At 44.4% G+C, this 22,010-nt stretch overlaps 3 protein-coding genes and 2 pseudogenes across 4 annotated transcripts; 1 reads left to right on the top strand and 4 right to left on the bottom strand.

Moving 5' to 3' along the window:
* Positions 1 to 1,140: 1,140 nt before the first annotated feature.
* On the bottom strand, positions 1,141 to 1,435 carry LOC123097183 (pollen allergen Phl p 1-like; annotated as a pseudogene).
* A 3,021-nt stretch (positions 1,436 to 4,456) lies between these two features.
* On the bottom strand, positions 4,457 to 5,567 carry LOC123100642 (pollen allergen Phl p 1). The gene has a single exon (XM_044522535.1). The coding sequence runs from the start codon at positions 5,518 to 5,520 to the stop codon at positions 4,708 to 4,710; it is 813 nt and encodes a 270-aa protein (XP_044378470.1). The 5' UTR covers positions 5,521 to 5,567; the 3' UTR covers positions 4,457 to 4,707.
* Positions 5,568 to 6,062: 495 nt separating this feature from the next.
* On the bottom strand, positions 6,063 to 10,768 carry LOC123099088 (SKP1-like protein 21). 2 transcript variants are annotated; one of them, XM_044521224.1, is made up of 10 exons: positions 10,690 to 10,768; positions 9,516 to 9,662; positions 9,209 to 9,433; positions 8,748 to 8,939; positions 8,550 to 8,660; positions 8,344 to 8,419; positions 7,556 to 7,653; positions 7,311 to 7,471; positions 6,757 to 6,878; positions 6,063 to 6,497 (listed from the first exon to the last, which is right to left on the bottom strand). In XM_044521224.1, the coding sequence occupies exons 2-10, from the start codon at positions 9,549 to 9,551 to the stop codon at positions 6,481 to 6,483; spliced, it is 1,038 nt and encodes a 345-aa protein (XP_044377159.1). In that variant the 5' UTR covers positions 9,552 to 9,662; positions 10,690 to 10,768; the 3' UTR covers positions 6,063 to 6,480. The 2 variants fall into 2 exon arrangements, with proteins under 2 accessions (XP_044377159.1, XP_044377160.1); XM_044521225.1 differs by having other exon boundaries at positions 6,784 to 6,878.
* Positions 10,769 to 11,087: 319 nt separating this feature from the next.
* On the top strand, positions 11,088 to 16,648 carry LOC123099086 (putative ATPase, plasma membrane-like; annotated as a pseudogene).
* A 2,528-nt stretch (positions 16,649 to 19,176) lies between these two features.
* On the bottom strand, positions 19,177 to 21,688 carry LOC123099085 (silicon efflux transporter LSI2). The gene is made up of 2 exons (XM_044521223.1): positions 20,426 to 21,688; positions 19,177 to 19,901 (listed from the first exon to the last, which is right to left on the bottom strand). The coding sequence occupies exons 1-2, from the start codon at positions 21,579 to 21,581 to the stop codon at positions 19,633 to 19,635; spliced, it is 1,425 nt and encodes a 474-aa protein (XP_044377158.1). The 5' UTR covers positions 21,582 to 21,688; the 3' UTR covers positions 19,177 to 19,632.
* Positions 21,689 to 22,010: the final 322 nt, after the last annotated feature.

Genomic DNA, 22,010 nt, shown 5'->3' with positions numbered 1-22,010 from the left:
ACAGTGGCATGGGCCGTCCCTATTTAGGTTCTCATGCACCGTTACTTGTGGTGCTGCCAGTGCACCGAACTCACGTTGGCATTTTAAAATGTTCAAAAAAATTGAAAACCAATTAGCATAATCACACAACATTAATGTAGGTTGCCACAAAATTTTCAAGTCAAAACTCAAAACATAGCTTAGGGAACGAAAATGACAAATTCAACATTGAATAGTACATAACCTAAGTTGGGTTTAGATTTGGCCATTATCAAATTGATGTCGAATTTTTCATTTTTATATCTCAAGAAATATTTCAGATTTTGATACAAAAAAATTTGACATGTTGGATGCTAATACATTGATGTTGTGTCAATGTTCTAGATTATTTTCAGATATTTTAAATGTTCTATGGCATCCCTTGCACCGGTAACACCACAAGTGTGGGTGTACCGAATACATCCATCCTTTCTTTTTGTTGCATATTGCTAGCTTTACCGGTTTTGTTCTGATATTTTCTTTGTTTTCCGGTCTACTATTTTAATTTAATTTATTTCATCTTTCATCTTTTTATTTTATTAGTTTTCCTTGTATTGTGTTTTGTCATTCTCTTTTATTATAACTTTTCCTAAAATGATATGATACTTTTTCTAAAGATTACACTTGCATCCTTTTTATAACGGGTGAACAATTTTCCTATGTACATGAAAATTAAAAAAATGCATGATTTTTATAAAATACACTTACAAGCACTCTGAAAACATGTAAAAAAATCAATTTTAATGAACTTTCTAAAAATGTACTCACAATTTTTATAATATGTGAACAATTTGAAATTTTCTTGGAAGAGGTGTGAATTTTTTTAAAAAAAACATGAATATTATCGAATAAATTTTTCAAATCGTTTCAAATACATGAACATTATTTAAATATTTGAACACTTTTTGTTACATGAGCATTTGATAAAAACGTGTCAACACTTTATTAATTACCATGTTCTTTTTAAATAATCGAACACCTTTTTTTCTTACATGAATTTTGAAAGTATGTAAACAAAAAAAGAATCACTTCTGGATTATTCTTTATTCTCTGCGGTTGGCGGGTAGGACAAAAATATATTGGTGTGCGGTTGGCCGGAAGAAGTGCATGTCTTCATCTTCTTCACTTGGTCTCGTCGGAGGTGTCGGGCTTCCAGCCCTTGGGGATGACGTCCTCGGCGACGGTCTTGGTGCCGCCCTCGGTGGTGTAGTGGCCGGTGAAGGGTCGATGAGCTTGTCATGGGTGTCGATCCTCCACACGACTCCTTGACCTCGATCCACTTATCCTTGCCCTTCTGCTTGATGTCCACGGCCACCATGTCGCCGTTGCCTTGGAGGAACTTGATCACCCGCGCCGGGTAGTTGGGGCTGGAGCCCTTCTCCATGTGGAAGTTCACCTTGGTGCCCGTCGGGTACATTTATTTTCAAATAGGCGATGAACATTTTCAAAATATATTTCTCTACAAATTTATTCAAATACAGGTTACCATTTTCTAATACATGTTGAATATTTTTTCAATAAACCAAAATATTTTCTAAGAACATTGTATAAACAATTTTCAAATAAATGTTTCAATTTTTTAAATAAATATTAAAAAACTAAAATACATGTTTAACATTTTTTTGAATGGCACCAAACGAATAACATGATTTTGTTTACATTGCATAAACAATTTTCAAATAAATGTTTCAAACATTTGGAATAAGTGTTAAAAACTTTAAATACATGTTGAACATTTTTTTTTGAATGGCACCAAATATTTTTTTCAAATTACATGAATATTGTTTTTACATTGTATTAAAAAAAATGGCACCAAACATATATTTTCATACACCTGAACACTTTGTTTGAAATTCAGAAACATGTATTTTGAATGGCACAAATTTCTTTAAAAAATATTATGAGTTCATTTTTATATTTCTTAAACATGAAAATATCAGGCGTATATTTTGTGAAACGCGTGAATTGTTTTTCAATCTCACGGTCATTTCATTGAAGGGTTCGAACATACTTTAAAAGTTGTTTTATCATTTTTTTAGGTTGCACGAGCATTTCTGAAATTTTGGAAGAACACTTATCAAAATTGAAGTAATTATTTTCGAATATGTTATTTATAATACTTTAAAAATATAAAAAAACTAAAAAGGAAAAAGAAAAAGAAGCAGACAATTGAACCAAGTGAATGGACGGACAAACATGCCACTGGGCCAATTTCTTTATGTTTTCTATTTATTTATGGATTAAAAAAACGAAACCGAAAAAGAAGCAGACACTAGGGCTTCCTTGAGGCGACACGGCGGTCTCTTTTTTCCCTTTTTATCCTTTTTCATTTCTTTATGTTTTCTATTTTCCTTTTTTTAACAAATTACCTTTTTGAAAATTTCAATGTTTTTAAACATCTGTGAACACTTTTCAAGTTCGAGATCAATTTTTAAATTCGTGAACATTGTTTTTGAAACTAGCAAACATTCTTTTGAAATTTGTTAACATTTGTTTGACATTAATAAACCTTTTTCAAACTCACGGACATTTTTAGAACTTCATGAACATTTTTGGAATCCATGATCATTTTTGGAATCCATGAATTGTTTTTAAAGTTATGAACATAAATAAAATTTATGAAAATATTTTTTAATTCGTGAACATAGTTTGAAATTCATGAACATTTTTTTTTTAATTTTTGAAGATTTGTCGGAATTCATGAACTATTTTTTAGTTCACAAAAAAATTTCCTAATTTGTTTAATTTTTTAATTCACGGACATTTTGAAAATTGTGATTTTTTTAGTATTTGTGATTTTTTGCAAACTTGAGAATGTTTTTTGAATTTGATTTCAAACTTGCGAACATTTTTTGAATTGAAACGCATTTTCTGGATTCTTGAAGATTTTATGAATTTGTTTTTGTTTGAAATCCTAAATTGTTTTAATGAATAAAAAAGAAAAAAGAAACAAAAGGCAAAAGAAAAAGAAAAAATATGGGCACCCATTCAAAGAGCTTGCGGGATACGTGGGGGATGCACGATAGAGATCATCCAACTCCCATGAGGGGAACCCTAGAGCCACCGCCTCACTCTCATCCGCCCCTGACCCACCCCCGCTGCCGCCTAAGGATGCGGCTGGTCCAAGGCCGCACGACTGACAGTGGTGGCGGGCCTGAGCGCGACTGGCAGCGGCGGGGGCCTCCTCCTTCTTGCGTGGCGGGATCTCCGGCTGGAGTTTCGTGGCGGCCTTGAACGGTGCAGCTCGTCTGGCGAAGTTGGACACCAGGCGGTAGCCCCGGGCTTCTTCGACGACCTGGGCGACCGTTGTGGCCGCGTGAGCAGCATGGCGCCTGGTTCGGGGGTCTCGGTGCTGCTCAGCCCCTCATCTCCGCGTGGTGCGGGCGGTGGCGACGGTGCCCGCTGAGTTCTCCAGCCTGCTGATCAGGAGCCGGTGGGTGGCAGCGTGGGGCCATGTCGATTTTCCTAATAAAGGTGGTGGTTCTAGGGTTCTCCTCGCGTCAAGACGGTGTTCTGCTTGTTGCCCGCCCTCATTGATCTGGTTTGTGACAAGTTCCCGAAGGCTCCATCGGCGATCTCTATTGGGCACCTGATGCCTTTAGATTGCTGGATCGGGCGGGATTCGGTCGTGCGAACCCATATTTTTGGGTATGCGGCTTCAGGAGGGAGTGACGCGAAGCTTCGCTGTCTGTTGCCATCATGGGACATGTCGGTGTTTCGATTTCCATGATGAAGATAGTGGTCGAGGATGTCATGGCAACTGCGTTATGAGGTCTCGTAACGACAGACTGTGTCTTCGAGGGGATGAGGACTTTGCTTGGTGTCTCTTGACATGTAGCAGCGGCATCGGCAAGCGGAGGCGACAACACAGGAGGAGTACATAGTCTTATCTTTCAGGTGAAAATCCAAGGTATGACCTTAAGTGGTTGTGCCTAGCAACGGCCTTGTTGAAAGCATTGTTTTAAGAACGCGGACTTTGTTCAGGGTGAAAACCTGAGATTTATGATCGGGCGGCGACAGCACTTGTGCATTGTTTCCTTCTTGGAAGCGTCGCTTTTGGAGAATTTGGACTCCGGGTGCTGCCTTCCAGATGGTTTGTTTTGCAGCTACATGGTTTTGATCACCGTAGCGGGATCTTTTGTTTTCTTCTTCTTCTTCTTCTTCTTCTTTGTTGTAGGGTTGTGTGCATCCGTAATGTCTGTAGAACATTTCATTATTGCAGAATCTAGGTGTAATCGGTATCTTTGCAATATTAATAAATTCCCTTTGGCGAAAATGGAGACCATCCAGCGACCTAACTAAGTGGTCTCCAAGTGAGCTATAGTGCTGCCCTGTTGTTTAGGTGTGGCAATTCAGTTTTTGAGAAGAAGAAAAATAACGGGCTAGCTCGAGCCCGTTGTGACCATCTTTCATGGGATTTTTGAAAGAAAAGGAAACATAATTAATGCGTGCATACCAATTTCTATTAATAAGACATGTTTACAATCATGAGCAAGTTTAGATACATCAAAACAAGAAATTATTAGTTGCCCACGCTCTTTCCCTATAGTAAAAGAATGAATAAGTATATATACTCATGCTCTCATCGCATCATATGTATGATATATGTGCGGCTGGTTTATTCTTCTTCTGGAGCCAAAAGAAGTTAATTAATTAAGCTGGCCGGAAGAAGAATCATCATCATCAGCTTCAGTAGCCGCCCTTGGCCTCGTAGGAGGTGTCGGGCTTCCAGCCCTTGGGGATGACGTCGTCGACGGTCGTCTTGGTGCCGCCCTCGGTGGTGTAGCGGACGGAGAAGGGGCCGATGAGCTTGTGGGGGGTGTCGATCCTCCACACGGCTCCCCACGACTCGTTGAGCTCGGTCCACTTGTCCTCGCCCTTCTGCTTGATGTCCACGCCCACCACGTCGCCGTCGCCTTGGAGGAACTTGATCACCAGCGCCAGGTAGTTTTCGTTGGAGGACTTCTCCACGTGGAAGTTCACCTTGGTGCCCGGCGGGTACTTGCACTTGACGCGCCGGAACTTGATCTCCACCTCGCCGGCGTCACGCAGCTTCTGCTCCTCGCCCTTCTTGGCCATGGAGCCGAAGGCGTGGCCGGAGAGGTCGAAGTGGTAGGGGGCGATGGGCTCCTCGTTCTTGTCGGTGATGGTGACGATGGTGGGCTTGCCGGAGCAGGCCTCTGGCTTGGTGCACTTGAGCTCGAAGCAGGAGCCGCAGCCGCGGCCGTCCTTGAAGATGGGGATGTTGCCGCAGGAGGTCATGCCGTGGAAGGGGGCCTTGTCCACCTCCTTGTACCCGCAGGCGCCGCCGTTGTCCTTGGGCCCGGCGCCCGTCGGCTTGCCGTACCACGTGGTCTTGGCGTCCAGCCACTTGTTGCCGTAGCTCGCAGGCGACGCCGTGATGTTGGGGCCCGGGGGAACCTTGGGGATGCCGTGCGCGCCCCACACGACCGCGGCCAACACCACCGCAACCAGCAGCACCGACGAGGAAGAAGAAGCCATCTTCTCTTCAACTGTTCCTTGTTGCCGCTGTGCCTCTTCTTGCTTGCTGCCCTGCTTTAATTTATAGGGCAGACCACAAGAGGGGGCAGCAAACGGGGGGAGAATGGTCCGGCGATGTCGGTGGCTGGCTGCCGTGAGGGGGAGGCGAGCTTGTCCGTGCATGCATATGCGGCTCGCCGTCATCGTCGGAGGTGCATCCTCTTGCTGACCAAAGCCGCCTATGTTTAGAATGTCTGAACCATTTGTGCATGGTGAAGGTGCAAGTTATCAAAAGGACATGAAAATGCCAGCAAAATCACAAGCGCGAGAGGCTTGAGCTAAGCATGTGTCCTGTCACGAATCTTGTCATACACAAACGTTTGGACATGTAGTAATAATAATAATACTATGGCGGCCGTCACATTGCTCATTCCGTTGTTGCAACAGAAGATAGTTGAACTAGATAGACAGCCGTTAGACAGGTATCGTAGCGACGCATGATTTTCCTGTATTTCAACGTCAGCAACACACACACACACACACACACATTTTTGGTCCCATCAGGAGGAAGCAACCAAGCAGACTTTGCATAAGTACCAACCAACGGAATTTCTTTCACAGCAGTCACGACATCATCATTTCTTACAGTTGCACACTCTGCTCTGTCCAGGAAAATTGCGACGACGGAAAAAACAGAGTCGACCCAGAATGAACAAACGCTATCCAAGAAATAACACGACCGGACCGGAAAATTTCCCCCCTTGATCTATCTAAAACCTTGCTATGCTTCATCCCAACTTTGACGAGCCGGACCCTGCGCCAAAAATGGCAAAGGGAAACAGATGCACATTGTCTGCAAGCTCGGTTCCGAGTTTCAAGGCCTTTTCGGCAGCAGCTGCTCACTTCGGTCTCTACCTCTCTTCGAAGCTGTATGTGCACAAATTTCCTAGGCTTCAGCTTGCTCATCCTGCCGCATGGCATTCACCTGTGATTGAACCCTGCGGGCACATACAAATCATCACTTGACCCGGTTATGGAATGAGCTGGTGCAAGAATGAGGTAATTCCTACTTTACGTTGGACTAACCAAACACTGTCCTTTACTCCCTCCGTCCCATAATATAAGATGTTATTACAACATCTTATATTATGGGACGGAGGGAGTAGTATGTAAAACCTTCTGTTCTTCCAAAACTAGATTCAGTAGAGTGGGCTAAATCCTTTACCCGTTTCAACTATTCTATATGGAAAAAATTACCAGAAAATCTCTGCAGAGAACCATTACCACCAATCAGCTGCGACTCAATTCTTCTTTCTTGACCCAAATGCATTCTTTCAGGCCAAACAGAATTCAGCCTCCTAGCGAAATCTTCAACTTCCCTGTTTGTTCAGAAATGAAGCATGACATTAATTCACATGAGGGCTTTGGTACAGGAATATGGGCAGTAAATTCGTTATAGCATTTTCAGTACACATAACAATAGAATAATCAAATATAAACAGCAGTGAGCCCAAGTACTAGCAAACATTTAGCTTGCTCCATATTACAGCTGAACCATTTGATCTATCCTCAGTTCTGAATTCTAAACACGGCGACTTCTATTGAACAGCTAGTGAGCACAAACACATCAAGGGGTTCATTATTTCAGGAAAATAACATCTATTTGTAACTGAGCAACACAATAGTAGATGCACAATAAGCGCCCCATAACACTTCAACCCATCAGGAAAAAAAAATGTGTCAACTAGTACAAAATCAGAAACTAAGCTAAGGGCCTGAATAGATGTACAAAAGAGAGATAGTTTCCTTACCTATCAAGCTCTTCCTGCATTGCAGGATCAAGTCCATCATCAAGATCACCATCTTCAAAGGGGTACTCATTATCATCTTGCACATCTGAACTTGGGCAAGGAGCTCTAGAAATATTATTAACAGCACCAGCATTGCATGGTACCGCACAGGCACCTTCTTCCTGAACTCAACAGATAGAAAGATGTAAGAAATAAAATATTATTCACATAGCATACACTGAAAAATTAGGGTTACAAAATATAACCTTATTTACATGTTCAGGGTCAGCCTTTGGGAGATTCTTAGGATCCTTCCTTCTCTTGTTCTTTTTCTTATTCTTACCAGCTTTCCCACCTCCAGAACCTGTCAGTCAAGTTGACAGCTGGTTACATGCAGTTATGAGGAAAGACTGATGGAGAATGATTCCATGTTGCATGCTTGCATTGTAGGTATTGGTTTAACTTGAAATGGTAACCAAGCTCAGCCAATAGGTCGATCTTCTAACAGAAGAAAATCACAAGGGAGCAACAAAATACTTAACATTAGTTGACAAATCAGAAGTGCCTAATAGATGTGCCATCGTAAATTAGATTGGTCCTGCAGCTGACTAGTCTTAGAACCATCACACTACTCCCGCATTGTCCCATTAACAAGAATATATTCATTACTGTTCGTACTAGGCAGCGAATCACAGATAATCTAAAGCTGTACAGTACCAAGGTATCCACACCACATTTTGGAACAATTCAATCTACACTAACCATTTTCAAAAGCCAATTCCAATCATCATTCCAGTCAAACATAAAATCCGTAAGACCCAGTGGACAAACGAGTTACTGAAATATGGGAGCTCATTTAAAGCTGACCGACCAAATGATGAATTACTACTAACTGGCAGGGAATTATGTGCATATGCATTCACTGCGGTAATAACTTGATCCTTGAAATATAGCCAAGGCATATGCATTGGTTCAGGACAACAACTTTTGTTAGCAATTTACGATTACTATATAGAACAAGATATAACCAATATAACTCGGTGCAGTTACATACCTCCATCCCCATTTATAAAACAAAGTAACTCGTCCAAAGACCGCTCATCCTTTTGCTCTTGCTGTACCTGAATATCCTGAAACAAACCCAACATAACATGTAAAATTCAAACATGAGCAAGACAACTAGACGAAAGAGATAAACATCATTGCACAGGACATAACATATCAAAAGCATGCAAAATAGGTTAAATCTATCAAAATTACCTTTAGTTTCTGGCGCTCCTGTAGTTCTTTCCGTTTCTTTGCATACAATCGATTCAATAAGCGAATCCTGGGATCATCGTTTATATTTTTCAGTGGCTCCAATTTTTCTTCCTGCATGTATTGTAAGCTGACAGTAAGTGCTGTTTCAAATTAATAAAGCAAACTCCTGCTGATCCTCAAAAAGAAAAGTTTACATGCCTCCGTTAAGTCATCTGGTAAATGAAAAATATCGCGGATTTCCTCAGGTGTCTTCCCTTCAATGATTCGAGCAAGTGCTCGACTAGTAAGATCAACCAATGGCTTTAATTGAAGACTGTCAGCTGCAGATGTCAGCTCACAAAGTTTTTCGGTGTCTATCCTAACAAACTTCTCATCAAATGATTTCCGCTCCTGCGCAATAAACGAAAAGCCTAATAAGATAACTGGAACAGAGGTAAGCTTGTCGACTATGATAAAATGTACAAGGCTAACAGAATACAGCATCCAAGTCGGTGAACCTTTTTCCCAAGAAAAATAGTTGAAACATGTGATTAATAAGGAAACAAAAACAGTATATAACAATCTAAACTTACACGATGCCCATGGGTCGAAGATGCAAAAAAGGGAAAGCAGCAAAATAAGGTAAAATGGAGAGGCCAGGAAGTTACAACATACGGTACCTTGTTGGAGCGCCCTGGGACTTGATGAAACCGACAATAGTCAAGAATCAAACTCAAACTTGATGGATTAACTCTTTCTGGGAGAGCAATAGCATGATTTTTGGATGATCCTGTGCCATTTTTGACAATTTCTCGACATATCATAGGGCAGAACATGGCAACCTCTTCCTCCACTTGCTGTATGGATCCATCAAAGCACTGAAGCCAAATATAAGTCTTCAACGACTGCAAGTTGATAATAAAATTAGTAATGAGTATTTTCCTCCAAGGCAAACGAAGTCCAAACTTATAAATGCATGGGTCATACCTCTGGTTTTATTACTGATAACTCACTTTCTGACATTCTTGCCAATGCCAGAAAAAATATATGGGAGAAACTGGATGCAGCAGAAAATTTACAAGTAACTCCTTTATAGGTATTCCTCCACCGAGTACTCCTATGGCCAGCAACTAACTGTGCAAATACAAAATTCAGGTATCCCTTATTCACTCTTCTGAACAGACAATGAACTTAATTTATTTTCTTTGGATTATGCAAAAGCAAGTGATAACCATATCTGAAGAGAGATTTCACATCTAAAGCCCTTGTACCCAAGGTGGTGCATAATCAAAATTGCCACAAGAAAAGAAACAAGCTGCTGTGCCTGAAAATGTACTGCTGGGCTCACGGCATCGATTCTGCGCAGCATAACTATATAAGCATACAATTCCAACGAAATGGATTACACACACATTCAACAGCTGAGTGGCATGTCAAACCTGACAAACTCATCTGTAGCCACAGCCTCAGTTTAGTTACTGTTTTAAGAGGAGTGAGTATTATATGGACCAAAGAGCAGTGGCGGACATATTGGAAAATCTAGTACGCGCCTTACTCTGATATATGATGATGACTTCAAAGATTCAACGGCAATAAGCAACAGAAATATGATTCGGCAAACTACGCAGCAGAGAGAGCAATCAGTTTAATGGTTTCAGTGAACTATTGTCTGGACTCTGCGGTGATGGACAGATTGGAAAAACCAATCTATGCACCTTATTCGATTTTAGAGACGTCAATGGGAAGGAATTGACTCCAATTGAATTCGGCATCCAGCAATGGGAAACAGTCGTATGGGGAAAAGTCACTCCTAATCAAATCAACAGAAAGAAATTCGTCCCTGCGGCGCCCGTTAGGCCTGGCGAGCCCAGGCGCGCGGACCCTGGAACCCTAAACGGATGGGAAACGAGTGCCGAACCCTAGACGGCGCGAGCGGCGCGCGAAACGCAACCGCGCCCGGAAATGGGGGTTAAACCCTAGCGGGGGAGAAACCGCCGCGGAGGGCGCGGCGGGCCCTGGGCGGATTGCGAGGGCCGCCAATCCCAGAACCCCGCGGGTCGCCGGGGCCGCCGCCCAAAACCCTAGCCAGTAGGCCCCGGCGGCGCGCGGGAGCGGGCAGGGACGCGAGGAGGACTGGAGCGGCTGTCGGCGGCGGGCGTACCTCGGGGGGCCGGAGCGAGCGGGCGGAGGAGGGCGGCGGGGGCGGCGAGGAGGGAGGGAGGGCCGCTGCGGCGGCGGTGGCGAGTGGCGGCGGCGAGGGGGGCGGGGTGGGGAGGGAGGGAGGAGGCGTGTGGTGTTATTTGGTTGGTGGGCGTGCGCCTGCCTGCGGTTTGGTTCGGTTCGGGCGAATGGGGACGGAAAATGGCGAGCGGAGGAAGCCGAAGCGACACGGGAGTGCGTGCGCAGGCGCAGGCGCAGCCCCCGTCCCCTTATCCATCTGCCTCGCCCATCCGGCCCACCGGGCCTCGGCCCGCCCGCGAGTCGTTCGCCTGGGCCTGGGCCTGCCTCTTGCTCCGCTTATGACCCACTGGGCCGCCGTTTTAAGGATCGAGCGCGGAGGCGACCGGCCGGCGGGGATGGCGACGGCGGAGGAAATGGCGGAGCTGGTGAGTGAGAGAGAGAGAGAGAGAGAGAGAGAGAGAGAGAGAGAGAGCGAGCTCCCTCGCTGGCCCGCCGTGAGTAACCCTGCGCGCTCGGGGTCGTATGATGTGGGCGTTGGTGGGTACTGCAGGAGATGGTGCAGGAGGAGGAGGTGCTACGGCGGCTGGCCGGCCACGGAGGAGAGGGCCGAGCTCACCGCCCACGAGGCAGCGCGGCGGCTCCTCCTCCACGGGCCCAACCTCGTCGTCCGCTCCCACCACGGGAAGGTGAGACCGTCCTCGCCTCTAACTACTCTGCCTTTCTTCCTCCCTTCATCGCCCATTGTATTAATTAATAATAACTGAAGGATGATTCAGTTCAGTACACCACCAATTCAGCATTGATTTACCAATCCTTCGGTCCATGGACTAGACGAGCGCTAAGTATGTTGGCTCAGATTGCGATTAGATTGTTGGCCTGCCGGCCTGCCCTGTAATTTCAGTCTATCACCCTTTGTTGTGAACTGTGATGATGGGTTACTCAGCTGAATCAACATAGTTCAACCACCACTACTCTAAATCTTTAACAATCATTGCTTCCCAGGTACTACATGGCTTGTTTGTCTCTCCATCCGACTATCTTCTCACTTTGCTTGTAGCCCCCTTTTATTCAGTTGAGGTACCTTGTCGCTCCCAGCATAGCTAGGGTGCTCAACGCACCATCTATGATTGTCAGATTGCGCGGCTTGATGTTCCGAGTTTGAGGGCCAATCTCACCACTTGTGCTCTCTGTGTTTATGTACAATTGCCTTTCTGCTCTGCTGCTTTACAAGTTAGTGTCATGCTGTTAAATATTGATCAAAGAACACACTGAATGTTCGTTTGTCAACCTATCGCTCTATTGTACTATGTTCCTTGATGGCCCGCAAGAATATTGGTCCAACTCAATATGCTAAATTGTAGGTATCGTATTTCTCTTTCTAGTTTCGAAGATCACAGGGAGTTCCCCTTCGTCAGTAGTACCCAGCTCACCTCTCTCCACTCATTTTGATCAAAGCAATGGTTCACTATTAGTTGATCTGGATGAGAGATGCAGAGAAAGGCATCACAATTGGTTGCTAGTTTACCATACACAGTTTGTATCTAATTTGGAAATAATTGAATTTGTTAGCTAGGTCTTGTAGAGTATCAGTTCCTTTACAGGTTTATATATGAAAAAATGCAGCTTCATAAAGGTCAAATATATTGCTCCTGCAGGATGGAAGCGTGTTTCGAGAATTCCTGATGATGATCTTCTCACTCTGGAGATGGCATCATGTCCTCCCTGAGTACAAGACCATGATCTCTGTCATACTTAATTCCATGTCATGGGTTACTGTACTAACTACAGTTGTGTCTCTCGTCATCACATCAGCTGATCAGAGATCTTACATGCTGGCTGCCGTCATCTTTTTACTAGCTACAACCTTGATAGCATGCTTTAGTGCAAAGCTTGTTGTGGAGTATGCTAAGACACCACTGGAGGCCAAAGCATACGCACCAAGGGCCAAGGTGCTGAGAGACGGGAGTTGGATAGATGTGCACGCAGCAAATCTGGTCCCTGGTGATATCATATTTCTCAAGGTTTGGGGACATTGTCCCTTCCAATGCTCGTGTCCTCCGGTTTCAGAAAATTGCCACGATGACTTGCTGGGCTAAAAGGTCTGTTGATTGTGTGCATGGCTTCCTCATATATTATGCTTGGACGGTGTCATGTGGCCAAGGAACTAGATGCACACTGCGACTCTACCCACAGCGTTATGCTCAGCCAGGGCAACTTAAAGAGGGAATCATGGTTGCTGGCTGCTTCTGCTTTTCCCTTATACTTGCTGGTACCGTTGCTGAGCTATTCTTAATATTGCTCTTCCGTAAACACAACCTTGAGTACATGCTGCACAATTGCCACTTTATGCCATTGATTGGTGAGATTCCAATGGCAATGCCTGTTGTCCTCTACCTGGCATCAGCATTGGGATCTCTAAGGCTTTGTTTTCTGAGAATTGCTAGCCGCGGAACAGTTGCCCTTGAAGATCTGGCCAGTACGGATGTGATGCTCTTCAACTTGACTGGTACTATAACGTGTAATAAGCCATGTTTTTTCCGGGACAAGATTGAGCTGTTTGCTAACAGTGTTGACAAAGATCAAGCTATTATATTAGCTGCACGAGCATCAAGATCTCAACATGAATTCTGTATAGAGTCAATTGATGCAGCTATTCTGAGCCTCTTGGATGATCCAGAACAGGTTCCTTTTCTCTCACTAAGTTGTCTTTTAACGCCTATGTGTATTAATGTTTGGTAAACTTAACAAGCATACTGATAATGTAGGCAAGAGCTGGTATTGAGGTCTTAGAGCACCATGCCCGCTTCTTTTTTGCACTGAAGTTGATGTTCCTAACTACATACATCGATAGCAATGGATCCAAGTGCTGCGTATTCAAAGGTGATCCTGCGAAGGCAAGCCACAGTGTCAAAAACGCATAGAGATAAGCAAAGCCCCACTACCATCACCATGCACGCATTTGCACCTTTTGTTTTGGTTAGTACAGGCTCATTCCTTGGTCATCTTTTGTTTTCATGCTATAGGTGGCTCATCAATGTGGCTGCAACAAAGCAGTCAAAGAGAAAATAAGCATGGTAATGGATAGTTTTGCTCTTGATGGTATCAAGCCATAGCTGTAGGACACCAGGTGCGCAACTGAATTTCACATTAGAACTCTGCAATGCCCAAATTTATTGCATGTTTCATTTAATTTCTATTATTTTCCTCCAGGTAGACTCATGCTGGGAGTTCATTGGTCTTCTACCTTTCAGAGATGACCTTAGAAGTGATAGCGTAGATGCTATTGATAGTCTTATCAATTTCGGTTTGGATATTAGAATCCTCACAGGTTATTCAACCGTTCAGCTGTCTTGTTTCAGCTATTGTCATTTCCTGTAATACATAGTTCTTCAGCAAACAGTTCATTTTCTCTCTCAGAAAGCCCATTGTTGACTACTCGGTGTTGTACAAAGCAAGTATGTGGAAAGCTTGGAAAACTAGGCATCAATGTGTTACCTGCCCACTCGGTGTTGGAGTTACCTCATAATAACAGAGAAGCTCACTTAAACATCAATGGGATTTCCGATCTCTTGCCAGGTCTGTTCTTATCTTTGGAGCGATGTCCTTTTTTCACATTTCCTTTGTATCTTTGGAAGAAGTTTCTGTTTATGTTGACAGTTTGAGTAGTACTTCTATCCTCTCAAGAAAGTTACAGCACACATTTTTAATAACGCTTAGGCTTTGATGTGTGGAAGGCACAAAGGAACTAGTCTTATGATTTTGCTATCTTGATTTATTAGTGCAGAGGATAACAGTGATATAGTGAGAAGGCTAAGAGATTTCGGATGTCTTTGTGCAATGGTTGGGTATGAATTTCTTGATCATGATGCCATTGGTGAAAGCTATATTGGAATTTCAGTAGCTGAGGCCACTGATTACACCAAAAGTGAATCTGATCTTGTTTTGATCAGCCTTCCCTGTTACCTATTTCATCAGCTGTGCAAATCAGTAGGGAGATCTGTCAGGTTATGAGGGGTTATACGGTATGTCACTTGAATGTATTTAAAGGTTTGGTTGCTCACATGGTATTTGTTGTCTAAATCATGATAGATGGCTGATCACTCGCAATATGTTGCTTTTGTTGCAGATCTACACTGTGTCATCAACTGTCCATCTTGTGAGTACAATTATGACTATATATTGTGTTAATAGTTTTTATAATTGACTGTATTGTGCAATGCTAACATGGATCATTAATTTTATTGAAGGTTGGTGTCCATGTCATTTTACTCTTGTGGAGCTTTAACTTGTCAAGTTTCCTGGCTTTGGTGATTGCCACTTTTAGCTATTGTGAGTTTCAACTGCAAAACGTCCACAACCTTACTCTACATTATACTCCCTCCAATCCAAAATATAGGTCCTTTTAGACTTCACCACAGGATTAAGGGTGTATGTGCAATGCCAATACTACCCTTCAGTTATTTCTACAACTTTCTTTCTTTCCTCCCAACTACCATAATTTCCTGAATTACAGGCTCAATTCTTGATGAAATGAATGAGGAGCAAAATAGGAACAACATGAGAAACAGATCAGTGTGATCTTAGTAGGATCTACAGTTCGGTTAAAGTTGAAAATGCTAAAAATACTTGCATTATGGATCGGTGGGACTGTATTATTTGTATCTCCATTTCAGTGTTCAATTGTTATTGTCCTTTTTACTTGACCTTTGCAATATTATTTGAAAGGGTGGAACCGAGTAATTCACCACATAGATGGAGAGTTAAGAAAATCATTGCAAACGGTGTTGCTTCTGGTAGCTACATCATTCTGAGAACAGCCATTTTTTTCAGAGCGGCAACACTTACAGGCTTCTTTTCAGTGAGCTTTTTTTCTTCCGGTTTATACACATTATTTTGGTTTTGGAGCTGTTAGCTGATGTTTTAGTACATGGGCAGTATAAATTTGAAGGTAGATCGCTGATGGGCTCCAATGAAGAAATTAAAGCTGCTTTGTTCCTTCAGATGAGCATAGTGAATCAGACTGTTGTACTGTTTGTTCATTTTGACGATTGCTACCTTATCAGATGTCCTGGACCTGTTGCAGCATGTACTTCTATTTTTACTCAGATGGTGAGCTCATTTCCTCTTATGTCTATGTTTTCTGAGACCATTCAATCAGTTGCATGATGATTTCATCAAACTTCGGCGTTCTTGTTAGCATGATAATTTGGCACAGGATCAATGTGTCTGGCAAGGAATGGTTGACTAACAATTGACCATGTTTAGAGTTAAGCCATTGTATGGAATAAATCTTCTGCGATTAAGGAATTGTTCAAGTAGGCTCCTCATGCCATTCTTTCCTCCTATCAGTCCCCCACCCCCTGAAAGAAAAGAAAACAGATTTGTATTCATCCTATGAAGATCGTATTGTTAGAGATGGTAAAGTTTCTTAGTGCTAGGCATTTTTCTTCTCAGTACTCATTATATCAACTGTTTTCTGTCAGGTGGCAACCCATAAAGCCGTATATGGTGATTTTGATTTGGCACTACCAAAGGGTGTTGGTTGCCTCAGAGCAGGATTGATATGGCTGTATAACTTTGTGGTGCTCATGACCCCTGTTATAATTTGTAAGGAGACTGCTAGATTAAGACATGGAATTACTTGATTTTCTTTCCTTAAACCCTCTGTTGCAACAGTAATTAATCTTCTGCTCTTCCGCAGGTCACTCATGGAGCCGTGCAAACATGACTACTGAGATGTTGTTGACAGTATGCATACATTCAGCCATCATGCGTATGGCTTTGTTCTGGTCACTGTATGTAATACTTGATGTCAGGCTGCAGCAGCCACTCTCTGCTTAGATGCCTCAAGTATAGGAAATATTTTTGTAGGTGGTCATTTCGCACTGTATAACCTGTAAATGCCTCAAGTAAATATATCTCGATTGCATAGTTATTCATTGGTCCCTCTTTATTCAGAAAACACAATTCCGGTTTCACAATATGGTACAAAAGTGCATTTCATTTTTATTTTATGCTTCACTTTAGATGTTGTTTTTATATTTTTAAATTATGTTTTCCTTAAAATCAATTTATGGATTCTAACCCCTTCTGATGTCTTATTATTTGTCCTGTACCATGATGTCAGCTAGCTGAAAAGGGTTCATCGCCAACATGTCTCTTTACTGAAGGTACTACGCTGAAAAGGTCATCTTCAAGTGTAAAGATTTGTAGATATATCAAAATTGTACTAATAAGCATACTTTCTCTTTTTGATTGGTCTGTCATCAAGACAGTGTAGAAAGAATCAATGCAGGCTGTGTCCTGTAAAAACCCTTGAATATGGTAAATATATATTTCCATCCTGTAAATTGATATTTTTACCGAAAAAGGCTTTCGCCCCGCTTTATAAATAAAGCAAACCGCCAAGAGCACACATACATGGTCTAGTACAGAGCACACACATCCACGCACACAACAAGAGGTCCAAAGGTACTGCTGAGGGCACAGCTCAACAAGCCCAACACAACACACACAAGAGAACACAAGAGGCGCAGCCGGGGCCAGCGCCTCGGGGACGGCAAACATCTAATCAGGCTCTGGAGGAGGCGGCGGGGGCGGCGGCGACAGGCGGACGGCCATCGATCGAAGGTCGGCGATGAAGGCGGAGATGGCGTCCTGTCATTCAAGTAACTGCGTAATGTATCGACTATTACGACTGCGATGCAACAACTTCAGGAGTCCTTCGTAGATACTTTCTACGTTTCCAAGTGATGCGCAAAGATATCATATCTTACCACATTATGAGTTAATTTGGTTATCGCAGTGACACTTGTGCAGGTCATGCGTGGCCATGGTCACTGGGGAGACTCTCCAAGCCTGCATTTGCATATGCCCAATTGGCGCCTGCCTCAGCAATAGTTATATGGTGGTGCAGTTGGCATGTGTGATGGTGGTTGTTGGCAGGTGAGTTCCCAGCGTCATTCTTAGAAAATATTTGCTATATTGCAGATATTTATACAGTACCGAAAAATGTGTTGTCGGATGCGCAACGCTAGTATCGTAGTGGCATGCCTGCGTGCATCACTCTTGAAATGCCATTTCAATTTTAAACTATGATGTAGATATTTATATTTATGAAGTGGAGAATGTGTTGTCAGATGCACAGGAAGTCCATTGCACTATAGGAAGGTTGCGTCATCCTTAAAAGTATTCCACCAATTTTAAAAATGTGTTGTCAGATGGGCATTGGAGCAGGCGAGCCTCGCATCACCCTGTGAATTATAGAAGAGGGGTGGTTAGCAAGATATGAAGTTATATAGCAGGAACTATCTAAGGATTGGTTGGCCATTTCCTGCAGAGAGAGGCCGTTAATTAAATGTAGCTTTTGTTGACCCTTTTTCCCTTGGATTAATTAATGCCAGTGAGGAGAATATACTCTTGCGTATTCCGCACATTTTCCTTTGAAATGCGTAATGGGGAAAAAAGATAAGACTTTTGAATATTAAGTGTTGACACTAGAGCATATATATACTTAAGACTCAATCTTACAAGATTTGTCAATCACCGACTGTATACGCTTGCGCCAAATATTCTATACATTACTAGGCATCAAATTCCAGCTCATGAATTTGAGGGTCTGAACAAACTATAGTTCTGTTTGAAGATTCTTCTGTGTTGTTCTTAACCTGAAGCCCCGTTTAGGACGCGTAACTTTGGGTTTTGGGGATTCAAGGTTTAAAATCTTGCCACCGTTATTTTTTTCTACAAAGGGGAGATGATCATCTTTTGGAGAACAGATCCTTGCTAATTCCAACTGACCATCATCAACACTTGCGTAAACGTGCATTATTTCACTCATAATTACTCTATTTAGCTTCAACTGTGAGGAGAGGCTTGATCCACAAGTACATGGCAGACATGCTACATATGTAATCACCGGGATATTAGCAGCATAAATGAGACTTGAAGGCAAAAACTCTTCTGTGCATTCACCACCCCTCTGTGTCCCAACCTTTGATCACTGGAATAATAATAAAAAACTTGATGCTGAATAATTGCTTTTGTTTGCAAGATGGGAATACCCTCTTCATATGTAGTGCATGAGTATATTCTGTTGGGTAGCTGCTATCTTGGTAGCAAGACAAACAGCATGAGGTTAATTTATTATACTATGCCAGTAGAGCAGGTCTTAGATACTATGATTGCCTCTTATACTAGTACAAAACTAAAGGCAGTGAGATTTGCCATTTGGAAAGAGACGCTTGCTTGTCACCATTCTTATAACAAAGAGACAGAGGACCTGATTCCCTGTCTCTGGGAGCCCCCAACAGCTGCCTAACAATACTTTGGTATATTTTAGTAGTAGCAAACAAGCTTATGAAATTTTTATGCTCGTATTATGTAGTGATTAACAATTAGGAGAGGAACCAACAAGAGATTTCTTTTCTTTTTTCTTCAAGTACCACCTGCCACATACACACACACAAGATGACAAGATAACATTACTTAAATTCCCTTACATCTTGGCATATATATATATGCATAATGCATGCAACCACATGTGTTGCACTTGCATATATACATATGTGTTCTCTGATCTGATGAACCAAATTCATTCATCCATGCAGATTAATCACCAGTACAGTCCACAGTGCACTGCTTAATTAATTAGCACACCGTGCGTGATAATCATCTCCCTCTCCTTCTCTTCTCACCATACATACATACATATACTAATTAATCAACAACGCACACAGCAATTAACACACATACGAAAGCGGAGGCTATGACCTATACGTACGTACGTACAAAGTGCCCGTATATACGCTTGTGTATGCACATACGTATGTACAGGCTGCTGGTATATATAAGGAAAGTGTATATTGCATATAGTTGGACCGTCGGCGGTGGCGAGGGCGATGTTGGTAGATGGATAGGGTGGCTACATCTTTCCGATGAGGGGGATGCCGACGGCGGTGACGATGAGGGTGGAGGGCACGCCGAAGATGAGGTGGTTCCAGAAGGTGAGCTCGTAGGCGTTGCGCGGCGCCCGGCGCGCCTGCTCGCACACGATCAGGTTCGCCGCCGACCCCAGCAGCGACAGGTTGCCCGCCACCGTGCTCACCCACGCCAACAGCAGCCACGACCGAGTCACCGCCGCCAGGGAGATCAGAGCCGCCGCGGTCGCCACCTCGTTCCCCATCAGTAGCACTGCACATACCAAAAACACAGGACCGTCACTTACACCGCCGAAGCTTTGGGGAAGGGGGACAATTTACATATCTACTTCGAGACACTTATTTTGGGACGGAGGGAGTATAAGATTAGTAGTGATATAGTTAGAGTATTGAAGTGACTGAAGATAAAAATATTCTTCTTAGAATTACTAGATTTGTGTGTCTTTTGATGCTGGCCACTGGTCACTTATCACAAGTAACACCAAATTAACTATTTAAGCTAGCTAGAGTCTACTGAGTGAGTGAGTGATGACTAGATAGCAATTTGGGTCCGCTGTATTCGAAAAGAAAAACCATGCACCATGCATGCCTGCGTGTGCTAACTGCAGCCGCACCAACATAATTAACTATTACTTTGATTAGTTTGGAATGTGCAGAAATTGATCGATATTTTCCACTGTTTTGAGTGCTTTGTCTTGTCACAGTGTCACCCTTTTTAGATCAATATATTTTCATAGTGTTGTACTGCACAAAATCCATGCATGCATGTGTAACAACCTGTTGGTACGTTGGAGGCGAGGTTGGAGAGGAGGAGGATGATGACGGAGAGCACGGAGATGCCGCCGGCGCTGTCCACCTTGGAGTAGGGCGCCATGAAGTTCCAGATGGCGCCCGGCAGCCCCGTCTTGTTGAACCCACTCACCGTGATGAACATGCCGGAGAAGAAGACGAGCAGCGAGTAGGAGACCTTGACGAGGCAAGGCTCGGCGTCCCGGAAGTCGACGACGACGAGCGCGATGGCGGTGGTGATGGCCGTCCACGACATGTTGAGCCCGGCCATGTATGCCACCACCATGCCCAGCGTCACGATGTAGGCAAAGCTCTTGAGGAACAGCTTGCGCCGGTGCTCCGTGCACTGCATGAACCACGGGTGCTTGGTCGAGATGTTCTCCTCCATCATCGACTCGTTCCCGTCGTCGGCGGTGGTGCCGTTGAACGGGTGCGGGCTCTTGAGCGACGCCACGGACGGCGAGCGGCCGCCCTCCTCGACGACCGACATCTGCTTGCCGGCCGCGTCGGGGGCCACGCCCTCCAGGTCCTTCCAGTACATGCAGAGCAGCATGACCATGTTGACGGCCATGCCGGCGAGCATGGCCGGCAGGATGCCGATGAGGAACCTGGGGAAGGAGATCTTGCTGTTGAAGGCGATGACCAGGTTCTGCGGGTTGCCGATGGGGGTGGCGCTGGAGCCGATGTTGGCGCTGGAGGCGAGGGCGAGGAGGAAGGGCTTGGCCGGGAGGTTCCGCTCGGCGGCGAGCTCGAGCACGAACTCGGTGAGCACGACGCAGCAGGTGTCGTTGGTGAAGAGCGCCGAGGCGAGCGCCGTGACGACGCAGACGCGGCAGAGCAGGTCGCGGCCGCCCTGGCTCTTCCAGGCGAGGAGCGTGCCGAGGTGCTTGAACATGCCGGCGTTCTTGAGGTAGCCGCCGACGACCATGGTGGAGAAGAGCAGGCCGAGGATGGGGAGGTCGATGGAGGCGTAGGCGTCGTCGGGGCTGATCACGTGGAAGACGATCATGAGCACGGCGGAGAGCAGCGAGCCCGCCGTCCGGCCGATGGGCAGGAAGGGCACCGACGGGAACACGGCCATCATCCAGAAGATGGCGAAGGCGAAGGAGCCGAGCACCACCTTGGGGAGGGACGCGAGCGCCATGGCTGGCCGCCGGTGTGAGACTGGTTAGTGCTCTGCTTGGTTAGTGACACTAGCTAGCTAGGCCTCGCCTGCATGCAGCGGTGGTGGTGGCTGGGCTGGGTTGTACTGAGGAGGACGCTCGTGGATCGGGGGTAGTATATGTAGGGCTTGGCGGGGTGGTGAGGTCATGGAGGGTTGGAGCGGCACTCCACTGTCGCTAGCAGGGTAGGGCGCAAGGGGCCAAGGGGCTAAGAGTCAAATGGCGTGAGATGAAAAGGGTAATGTAAACTAAAGGCGCCGCTCACGCCGTCGCCGCCCAATGTACGTCTGCACTGGGATATTATTGGCCCAAAACTATCTACTACTCCTGGCTAGGTGTAAGAAAATGCATACATATGATGAACTTGGACAACGTACGTATCACCAACCAATGTATGTTTGCACTTGGAC

The sequence above is a fragment of the Triticum aestivum genome, chromosome 4D (assembly GCF_018294505.1).
Source record: "Triticum aestivum cultivar Chinese Spring chromosome 4D, IWGSC CS RefSeq v2.1, whole genome shotgun sequence".
NCBI lineage: Eukaryota > Viridiplantae > Streptophyta > Magnoliopsida > Poales > Poaceae > Triticum > Triticum aestivum.
Note: the sequence above shows the minus strand (reverse complement) of the source record. Positions and strands in the feature narration are given on the sequence as shown.